This window comes from Asparagus officinalis, chromosome 10 (assembly GCF_001876935.1).
Source record: "Asparagus officinalis chromosome 10, Aspof.V1, whole genome shotgun sequence".
NCBI classification, from domain to species: Eukaryota; Viridiplantae; Streptophyta; class Magnoliopsida; order Asparagales; family Asparagaceae; genus Asparagus; species Asparagus officinalis.
Genome location: NC_033803.1, coordinates 69,544,374 through 69,556,217, shown reverse-complemented (window position 1 = coordinate 69,556,217; position 11,844 = coordinate 69,544,374). Strand labels below are relative to the sequence as shown.

Below are 11,844 nucleotides of genomic sequence, written 5' to 3'. Positions count from 1 at the left end.
CATAAGTTATAATGTTATGAAACTTTATATGCGTTTGCAGAACTATAGACAGCTTGATTATCGGTTATGTGAAGGGAAAGCTCCCATGCTTCTTTGGAGACCAAGAATTGATTATGGATGTTGTAAGTTTCCTAACTTTACTTTATACAAAATGCGCACATATTTTCATAAAGGAAAATGTTTGAAATTCATACATGCATCTAAATAGTTATAATGTTTTATTTATGGAATACACGTATAATGTTCTTATTTCACTTCTTAGATGTATGATTTCCTCGTATGTTGTATGTCAAAGCAAAATGCAAGCTTATCCTAAAGAACTCTGAACAAAAATTTCTGATGTAGATTCCTGGAGATATGGTGGTAAACTGTATGCTTTTTGCAATAACTTATCATTTGAACCAAAGATCTCAATTCATCTACCATATTTGCTCATCTACGAGCAATCCTGTGAAGTATACAACCTTAGAAAGATGCGGGTTCAAATATTTCACTGAGAATCCACGAATTGGGAAGAACGGAGAACCAATTAAGACACGAAGAATTCCAGTATTCAAGAAAATGTATCTTTTTCGCGCATACATGGCTCTTCGATATTGGCTGCCATTGGAGGTGAGCTATTGCAATTTTACATTAGTTTTGAAGGTTTGCATACTCATTTTTTATATGTTTTGTTTACATTTTTGTTTTTTTTGTAGGCATTGCATTTGGTTAATGTGGTACTATTTCAGTTATTCTCTGAACAATACAGTATGCTTAGTCGCAAGTATAAGTTTGTGATGCGCTTGGTTGATCTCTATGAGCCCTATGCATACTTCAGGGGATGGTATGGAAATTTTCCTAAATTTTCAACTTTAATTGTAATACTTGAAGCACGCTACCGTATTTATCATGGTTTTAGTATGTAAACTTGCTTAATTGTTCTGAGTGGAAAAGTATAATTCTAATTGTTGTAATAGTTTCTTAATTTTTATCCACTATTTCTAATTTAATTTCTGATCCTATTCCAAATTTCAGTTTCGATGACATAAACACGGAGTACTTAAGGATGGCGATGGCGAAAGAGAATAGCAAGGACTCCAAGATTTTCGATTTTGATACCAAAAATATCAACTGGGAAGATTATCTCTATGATGTTCATATCCCTGGTGTCTTGAAATATGTATGCAAGTGAATCTTTATGGTTTTTCAACCTGTCGATGCTTCATGGGTAATTAAAACATCGGTTAGTGGTATAACAGTAACTATATGCTGAGATATCACAAACTGGATTTCAGTAAAAAATTATGTGTTTGACAGGGAAAATACCGTCAGTTAGCTCAATGTTTGTACTTGAAATCATTGTTTATCTGAAAGAAACAACTCTACTCTTTTCGTGCTCTGAAAAGTTCTTATATCTATGATTCAGAAGGACCAATAAAGGAACATAGACAAATTATGAGCTCGCAAAGTTTTATGAGAATTTTTTATTATTCAAGGGAATTGAGTTGATTCAGTTTGTATATGTTGATGAGAGGTGTAATGTTGTCGAACTATTTACAATAGGAAATCACAACTTTATCAATTGACAGGTCTACGCTTTACTAAATTACTCGGAAATGGTAAGAATTGTCTAGAGAGGGAGAGAGAGAGTATATATATACAGGTAAAGTGATCTTCGTCATATCACATGGGCTCTGCCACGCCGCCGATCACTCTTCATTCGATGCTGAGACGATCTCTCCAATGCTGAAGTGTGTTGGGGATTCGAAACAATCAATCAAACCCTTGCTCTTCCGGACCTTGTGTTGAAAGTAGGAAAGTAGGAATAAAACCACAAATAAAGATCTAACTTGCAAAAAACAGTAAGGGAGATGAACACACAGATTTAACGAGGTTCGGCAACGTGCCTACGTCCTTGGGAGCCACACCACACAATCTTTTTATTAATTGAAGAAGAAAATACAAGCTCTCAAACAAGGGGTTAATCTCTCTGAGATTCTCTCTCTCTTTTGCAGTCAAAAAGCTCTCCTTTTGATGTCTCTCAAACCCTAAAAACGTTTTGGGGGTATATATAGAATTTTGAAACAAAACAGATTCCCAAACAGTTTAGGAAACTGTCTGGACGATTCGCGGTCGACCGCCGTGCCAAGGCCGGTCGACCGGCCAGAGAAAAATGTGTTTACAGGGTCCTGTGCACATTTGCGGTCGACCGCAGCGGCCACGCCGGTCGACCGGCCAGAGCGACAGAAACTTCTCAGTTTCCTGCAGTGCACGCGGTCGACCGGATCTGCCACTGCGGTCGACCGCACAGTCTTCTGACTGTTTTCTTCGTCTTTTCGATTGCAGCTTCAGGTCTACACACTTAGACTAACAATCTCCCACTTGGAGACCAAAGCGCCATCAATGAGCTCACCCGAACTCTCCCCTTCTTCGCATGTATCTTTTCCCCCGAAAAATTCTTTCTTCAATCAACATCCCGACGATCGCGCCGATCCTCGTAGTGTGGCTCCGCCTTCGTCTTCTACTCGTGAAGGCCAACTGAAGTTGCGCACAACTCCAGTTTCTCAATGGTGACTGCCTTCGTCAACATGTCCGTCGGATTTTGACTCCCCAAAATCTTCATTAAATGCAACTTTCCGTCCTCGATCAGCGAGCGTATAAAATGGTATTTAACGTCGATGTGCTTCGTTCTGGCATGATATACTGGATTCTTGGCAAGATGTATAGCGCTCTGGCTATCACAATAAAGAACTCCTCTCCCTTGCTTCAGATCCAACTCTTCCAAGCACCCGTTCAACCAGATCATCTCCTTTTGCTTACAAATCTGCTCACAACTCCCACTGAATGAGCGATGTCCGGCCTCGTGCAAACCATCGCGTACATGAGACTCCCAATGGCCGAAGAATATGGCATCCTGCTCATATGCTCTCTATCTGCATCTGTCTTAGGTGATTGCTCCTCAGATAGCTTGAACTGACTTCCAAGGGGTGTGCTAACAACTTTAGCATTCTGTATGTTAAACCTCTGAAGTACCTTCTCAATGTATTCAGCTTGGTTCAATCTCAATGTCCCTTCAGCTTCATCCCTATTGATTCGCATCCCTAGAATCTGCTTCGCTGCACCCAGATCCTTCATTGCAAATTCCTTTGCTAGCTGCTGTTTATCTCTTCTAAACACGGTCCTGCTACCAACATGTCATCAACATATAATAACAAAATAATAAAGCTGGACTTTAACCTTTTGAAATAACAGCAATGATCCGAATTGCATCTTCTGTAGCCATTGTTCTGCATGAAGTTATCAAACTTCTTATACCACTGTCTCGGAGCCTGTTTCAAACCATATAAGCTCTTCTTGAGCTTGCACACCATCTCTTCCTTTCCTTCTTCAATGAAGCCAACAGGCTGCTTCATGTAGATTTCTTCATCCAAGTCACCATGAAGAAAGGCAGTCTTCACATCTAACTGCTCAAGGAAGAGGTCTTCTACAGCTACCAAACTCAACACCACTCTGATGGTTGTGAGTTTCACAACAGGGAAAAATATCTCCGTGTAGTCAACTTCTTCCCGCTGTTGAAACCCTTTCACTACTAATCTGACCTTGAATCTCTTGCTTCCATCACTCTCCTGCTTAACCCGGTAGACCCATTTATTGTGCAAGGCTTTCTTCTGTGCAGGTAGCTGGGCTAACTCACGTGTCTCATTAGTGAGTAGAGAATCCATCTCCTCCTGCATCGCATGCTCCCACTGCTGAGATTCACTCACTTGCACTGCCTCTTCATAACACTTCGGCTCTCCGCTATCTGTTAAGAGTAGATAATCAAGTGACGAGAGATATTTTGGATTTGGTTTGGGTACCCTAGATGACCTCCTAGGCTCCACGCCCTGGGTAGTAGCTTCTGCACCTGTAGTCTCCTCCGTTCTACGGTCAGAACTGACATCGTCGCCCCCATCTGGAAGTTCCTCCAAATCCATGTACTCGGATCCACCTGTATCCGTAGTGATGCTCCCACTGCTTTGGCTATCCTTGGCATTATCCCTGTCCTTGTACATCACCTCCTCATTGAATATCACATCCCGGCTCCTGATGATCTTCCTGTTCTCATCCCAAAAGCAATACCCGAACTCATCAATGCTGTATCCAATGAATGTGCACTTCTGTGACTTAGCTTCTAGCTTGTCCCTGACATGGTCACTGATATGAACATAAGCCACGCAACCAAATACCCGTAAGTGTGAGAGATTTATCTTCTTTCCACTCCAAACCTCCTCTGGAATCCCAAAATCTAATGGAACTGATGGCCCGTGATTAATAAGGTATGCTGCCGTATGCACCGCATCCGCCCAAAATGTCTTAGGCAAACCTGCATGTAATCGCATGCTCCGCGCACGCTCTGTCAAGGTCCTGTTCATCCTCTCTGCAATGCCGTTCTGCTGCGGCGTCCCTGGAGTAGTCCTCTCTAAGCGAATCCCATTCGTAGCACAGAACCTCTTGAACTCCTCCAGCTCGTATTCTCCACCATTATCTGATCTCAAGCACTTCACCTTTAGATCTGTCTCGTTCTCGACCATAGCCTTCCACTTCTTGAATATCTCGAACACCTCTGACTTGTGCTTCATGAAGTAAACCCATACCTTCCTCGAGTGATCGTCGATAAAGGTGACGTAGTATCTCGAACCGCCAAAAGAAGACACACTGGCTGGGCCCCATACATCTGTATGAATCAACTCTAGCTTCTGAGCCTTAGGTGGCCTTCCACCCTTCTGGAAACTAACTCTCTTCTGCTTCCCAAAGATGCAGTCTTCACAAACCCCGACTTCTACGGTGTCGATCCCGGTTAGCTTTTCTTGTGAATGTAGAATTTTCATCCCTTTCTCGCTCATGTGCCCCAGCCTATTGTGCCACAGATCTGTACTCTCATTGCCAGCTGCAATTGCGAGGGTGTCACTCGCATGTGAAGTGAGGTAGAGAGTTCCTGTTTTATTGCCTCGGGCAACAATCATCGTACCGTTGGAGATTCTCCACGAATCCCCGGTGAATGTCGAAACGTAGCCTTCTGCTCCAAGCTGTCCCACCGAAACAAGATTCCTCTTCAGCTTCGGCACGTGTCTCACGTTCTTCAAGTTCCACTTAGAGCCCTTTATCTGTATCTGAACGTCGCCCTTTCCAACAATATTGCAAGGTTCATTGTCCCCCAAGTATACTTTACCAAAGTCCCCTGCTACATAGTTCTGAAGTAGTTTCCTATTAGCAGTGGCGTGGAAAGAAGCTCCTGAGTCGACGACCCAAGAATCAGAATCGCTATCCATAGCAAGGATCAAGGCATCCTGCACGATATGAGCCTCCTGCTCACCCGCATCCTTCTTTGGTGCTTTACAGACCGAAGACATATGGACCTCCTGGCCGCAGTTCCAACACTTCTCTTTGATAGACCTAACCTTCGAGTTCGGCCTCTTCTTCACTGATTTCGACTGATTCCTGTTCTGGTTCCCTTTCTTCTGGCTTTTGCCTCTCTGCTCGAAACTTAGGGCTGAACCTGAACCTTCTGATTCGGACGATTTCCTTCTAACCTCCTCGGATAGAATCATGCTAACAACCTCATTCAGCTTCAACTTCTCTTTCCCCGCCGAATTGCTGATTGCCGTCACACAACCTGCCCAACTATCCGGCAACTGCGATAGAATCAATAGGGCTTGCACTTCGTCATCAAAAGTGATGTCCACGGAGATAAGCTGATCACAAGAGTTTTGACTAGATGCACCTTGTTTGCTGCCGACGGTTGCTCGTACATCTTCGCGAGTGCTTCCATAAGCCCCACCGTCGTCTTCTCCTTCAGAATATTGTGGGCTACTGATTTGGCGAGCGACAACCGGATTTGCCCTAAGGCCTTCCTATCCAGTACCTCCCAATCACCATCTGACTCCTCTTTCTTCTTTCCCTTTTCCTTGCCCATCAGCGGGCGATACAAGTCCTTCTGGTACAGATAGTCCTCCATCTGCGACTTCCAGTAGGCGAAATCCGATCCATCGAACTTCTCAATCTTTGATTTGCTTTCCTCTGCCATGGCTTTCACACAAATTGCTGAACGAAGCTCTGATACCAGTTGTTGGGGATTCGAAATAATCAATCGAACCCTTGCCCTTCCGGACCTTGTGTTGAAAGTAGGAAAGTAGGAATAAAACCACAAATAAAGATCTAACTTGTAAAAAACAGTAAAAGAGACGAGATTTAACGAGGTTCGGCAACGTGACTACGTCCTCGGGAGCCACACCACACAATCTTTTTATTAATTGAAGAAGAAAATACAAGCTCTCAAACAAGGGGTTAATCTCTCTGAGATTCTCTCTCTCTTTTGCAGTCAAAAAGCTCTCCTTTTGATGTCTCTCAAACCCTAAAAACGTTTTGGGGGTATATATAGAATCCTAAAACAAAACAGATTCCCAAACAGTTTAGGAAACTGTCTGGACGATTCGCGGTCGACCGCCGTGCCAAGGCCGGTCGACCGGCCAGAGAAAAATGTGTTTACAAGGTCCTGTGCACATTTGTTGTCGACCGCAGCGGTCACACCGGTCAACCGGCCAGAGCGTCAGAAACTTCTCAGTTTCCTGCAGTGCACGCGGTCGACCGGATCTGCCACTGCGGTCGACCGCACAGTCTTCTGACTGTTTTCTTCGTCTTTTCGATTGCAGCTTCGGGTCTACACACTTAGACTAACAAAGTGATCTTTCCCACAACCCTTATCGACACCTGTAATATATATATACAAGTAAAGTGATCTTCGTCATATCATATGGGCTCTCTCACGCTGCCGATCACTCTACATTCGATGCTGAGACGATCTCTCCAATGCTGAAGTGATTTTTCCCATAACCCCCTACCGACACCTGTAAAGTGGGTGCTGACGTAGCCACCAGCCCATATTCCCTCTCTCTTCTCATTTAATGCTGAGGAGATCCTCCCTCCAGTCGCCAGCCGACACCCGTAAAGTGGGTGCTGACGTAGTCACAAGCCCATACCTCACCATAACTTCTCCGTACTTCGCAAAAGTGCCCAATCTACCCTCCTCCCATAATATAAATACAGGTACTATTCGCCTTTTAGGAAGAATGGAGGAGGTCTTAAGTTCTGCTTCTTTTTCCACTCAAGTTTATCGTCTAACTTGATCATCAAAGGTACAATGGGGGAACCTATCCCCGTCCTCTCATGCGTTTTTACATGTGCATATTTCTCAACTCCCCAATTCAAGAACTAGACATAAATTCGGAGAAGGAGGCGGCCCCCTTATCAATCTCCTTTAACCTCATCGAAATCAATCATATCCTGAATCCAATTGACTGTGTGATTATATAAACCATCAATATATATATATATATATATATATACTATATATAGCGGAAAAGTGAATCTAAGGTGACACCCTAGGCTCCCACCTAAGGACGCGGCCTAAATCACATCATTCTCTAATATATTTTTACGATCCACTCCGTTGAACTTGAGTCTACACGTTCTTAACTCAAAACACACAATTTTGGTAACCCGTCGTGTTTTGACCATTCGTTGAGCCCTCCAAAAAGTTCTATTCATTCGAAATCTGTTAAAAATTACGGCGAGTGGATGAATGGTCAAAACACGACGACGGTTCACCCAAAATTGTGTGTTAGATTAAGAACGTGTAAATCAAGTTCAACGGAGCGGATCGCAAAAAAAAAAAGAGAATGATGTGATTTTAGGCCGCGTCCTTAGATGGGAGCCTAGGGTGTCACCTTAGATTCACTTTTCCCTATACTATATATATATATATTATATATATTATATATATATTATATATATCTAGATAGAGAGAGAGAGAGAGAGAGAGAGAGAAATATGGAGAACCTTGGTACCAAGTTGCTTAAACAGACTTGGTAGTGATGTGGCCTAATCTTGACCCTAAGTCACACCTCGAAGGTTAGACCGCCACCACCTTCACCAACTCGCTATGTAGATGTAGGATGCAAGATTAGGCCCACATGCACTACAAGCAATTGCTTGAAGCCCCAACTTGGTAACAAGTTTTCGCATTTCTAATTATATATATATATATATATAATATATACTATATATATATATTATATATATGATATATATATATTATATATATATATATTATATATATATATATATATATATACATATACATATATAGGGAGAAAAGTGTTTCCAAAGTTGACTGCCTTGGAAATCAGCGCTAAGGACGAGCCTAAAATCACATGCCATATTAGCTACTATAGATGCATCTGCTCGTTGAACTTCATCTAACATATCTAAAACTCCAAACACACGCAAGTTGCCGGCGCCGGTGCGGGCCCGCGTGAACCCGTTGGTCGTTATGACCTTTTCAATCCATTCGTATCAAATTTTAACGGATTTTCGAATGAAATTATAACTATACACGATGGGCTCGACGGAGCGGTCAAATTAACGACGAATATAGTTTCACCGCGCAAACTTGTGTGTTTGGTGTTAGACATATATTAGATCGAAGTTCAACGGTGCCGGATCATATCATAATGTAGCTCAATATGTCGATTTTAGATCGCGTCCTTGAGATGGATTATCTTAAGGCGCACCTTAGGAGCACTTTTCAATAAATATTAATATATATATATATATATATATATATATATTATATATATAATATATTTATATATATATATATATATATATTCAAAACAATTTTTTGTTTCTTTAATTTAATTTCTTCAGACATTGCAGAGAGAATGAAGAAGAGAATGAACTTATAGACCTATTTAGTTTGCTAACTCATCCTGCTCTTGTTACGAGAGTTCATATAATTCTTTTAATTTAATTTATATACTAAAGCCGTTGTTTGACTATGTTCCTATAAAAGATCACATTTTCCAACTTAAAGTTAATATTCAATTAATTAGTCTTATGTCCCATGTATTAAAAATCTTAGTCATAACTAAATGAGAAGAATGAAATACTAGGTACATAAATATACACGGCTATGATCAATCTCAAAATTGCTGAGGAAATTCTAGAAGGAAATAAATATGATGGGATCCTACAAGATCTTGAAGCTGCTTGATTCATCGATCACAAGGATCAAATGGTAGAAATAATGTGTGTAACAAAGCTAGCTACCACTGCTAGAAAATGGGTTATTGGCTACGGACATTTAGCGACGGAATATTCCGTCGCTATAACATGATTTATAGCGACGGAATTTCCGTCGCTATATGTCCGTAGGAAAATGATGTTTTAGCAACGGAAAATGTTGTTTTAGCGACTGAACTTTTCCGTCGCTAAAATATTACCGACAAACTTCATTTCCGTCGGTAAAGAATCATTTAGCGACGGAAATTCCGTCGCTAAAATTACTTTTAACGACGGAATAATCCGTCGCTAAAAGTTTTGGGTGGGAAAAAAATTTCGGGCGCGGGCGCCCAAAATTTTTGGGCAGCCCGTGCCCGAATTTACTGAGAGAGGCTTATTAGCCTCTCTCAGACCCGCAAACTCCCCCTCTCTTTCCCCCCCTCTCTCTCCCAGATCCTCGCCCCCCGCTCTCTAGACCCGCGCCCCCATCTCGCCGGCGCGTTGGGTGGAGCTCAGGCCCGTCACGCCCCCCCTCTTCCCCTCTCTCCCTCCGACCGGCCCCCCGCTCGCGTCGCCGCCGCGCGCGTTGGTGGATGCCGCGCACCACCGTCGCCGCGTCGATCTCCCCCCCCCCTCTCTCTCCAAGTACCCCTCCCGTCGCCCCTCAATCTTATAGTTGGTATGATTTAGATTTTGCAAAACCAAATAATTAACTGAAATCAGAAACCTCTATAAAAAAATTAAGGATTATAGTGATATAATGTATAAAGTTAGATTTCTTGCAAAAGCCAAAAAGATTAGTGGAAAAACAAGCAACCTAATAAAAAGATATTCATATGTTCAAATGTACTGATATAAAAAAAATTAAGCATTAGGGGTAGGGTTAGGGTTAGGTTAGGGAGCGGGCGGGGGGGGGGCGGTACGGGGGGGTCGGGGGGGTGAAGCCGTGGAGGTGAGGGTATAGGTTAGTTGTTAGGAGTGAGGTGTGAGCGTAGGGGTGAGTAAGGTTGGAGGCGTGAGGTTAGGTAGGGGAGCATTAGTGAGGCGGACGGTGATGTGGGGTGATGTGAGGTTGAGGGGTAGCGGGTGTAGGTGTCTGGATGTAGGGGATTATGGTTAGGGTTAGGGTTAGGGGGTGAAAAGTCCTTTTAGCGACGGAAAACTGACACGCCAGACATGCACTAATACAACTTTTGGCGACGAAAAATCCGTCGCCAATATATATAGCGACGGGAAATATATAGCGACGGATATTTCCGTCGCCAAAAAGTATAGAATTTGGCGACGGATTTTCCGTCGCTATATAACCGTCGGTAATATTTAGCGACGGATATTCCGTCGCTAAATGTCGCTTTACCTACCCTTATAATAGTGACGGCTTTTTAGCGACGGAATTCCTTTTTTTCCGTCGCTAAAACATTTAGCGACGGATTTTTGACTTTTGGCGACGGATTTGTCCGTCGCCAATAGTCCCCTTTGCAGTAGTGTACACTCTGGGGTGTACGTAACTTTCTTTTAACATTTTATGTGTTTCTTTGCATGTAAGTAGTTATAAAAATAAAATGTAAGAAAGTTATCGTATATGCTTTAATGCAATTTTGACTTCCCCTAAAAAATGGTGAAGTCACATGAAAGTCGCAAAAATGGTAATAAATTTTAATTAAATAATTTTAACTATGTTTACTAATTAATCTAATTTAACCACGTCATCTTCATATTGCACTCTCAACAATAAATTTGTTTTTTTAACAAACATTGTATTCCACTTGCATGCTGACGTGGATGTAAAAATTATTTACAAAAGAAAGTAACTAACACAATTTCAAATCACTTTCGAATGGCCAAACACCCCCAGGTGTATTGTAACCGAAGCTGATGGTTACGAGGTGACAGCTCATTTAGCAAAATGAGCTACTAAGAGATAGAGGAGGTGAGACCCACACCTTTTGGAGTGGTAAGTAGGGTGGGTCTCGCCATGTGGTTATCTCTTGATACATTATTTAGCGAAACGAGCCGCCATCTCATACCCATTTTTCCCGTATATATACACACACGCACTCAACGCCTTACATGTATTCACACACAAGTCTCTCATACCCATTTTCCTCCGTATATACACACGCACTCATCACCTTACTCGCTGTCGAGGGAAGTAATCTTGAGAACCAACCCAGGGTAAACATCGTCATCATGTTGAATGAAAGTATTCTCTTCCAAAATGAAAGGATCGTTGCACTTGTCACTTACACTGTGAAGTGTCTCTCCCTCCCGGACGACGTAAATCTCTTCGCAAGGCCGACGATCGACCCCTCGATGATGCTCGTACCTCGATACCCCGCCTTCGTTTGATCCGCAATGGCTCGTCAAGAGTAAGAACGCGAAGAAGAGAGCGCAGTACCAAGAGAGCCTCTCTGCTGACTCGATCAGGTTCGTCGACGAAAACCGAGCCATGCAAAAGAAGATCGAAGGCCTGAACCAGAGGATTTTGGTCTGCGGGTGTGAGGCTTATTAAGGGCTTGGCGTGCAGGTTGGTGTTGGCTGCTCAACAGTTGGGAGTTCTTATTCTCGGTGGGTGGGAGTTGTTGTTGCAAGTGTACGTTTGGGGAGAAGTTAAGATGGCAACTTCAAGTAGTAGGTAAACACAAAAGATGACGAGATCGATGATCTCCAATCAAGAAAAATTATCAGAATTAATGCTTGATAATTTGTAGCTAGGTAGTGATATTTTGTTTAACGCTGTGATCCAATGAAAGGAAAGATTCA

At 42.5% G+C, this 11,844-nt stretch overlaps 1 protein-coding gene across 1 annotated transcript in view; it reads left to right on the top strand.

The window, feature by feature from the left end:
• Positions 1-1,493, top strand: part of LOC109826956 (probable fatty acyl-CoA reductase 4) — a 4,335-nt gene extending 2,842 nt beyond the window's left edge. The window contains exons 7-10 of the mRNA XM_020393967.1: positions 41-122; positions 346-612; positions 699-826; positions 1,018-1,493. Of these exons, the coding sequence (XP_020249556.1) occupies positions 41-122; positions 346-612; positions 699-826; positions 1,018-1,174 (634 nt within the window). The 3' untranslated portion in view covers positions 1,175-1,493. The remainder of the gene's footprint in view (positions 1-40; positions 123-345; positions 613-698; positions 827-1,017) is intronic.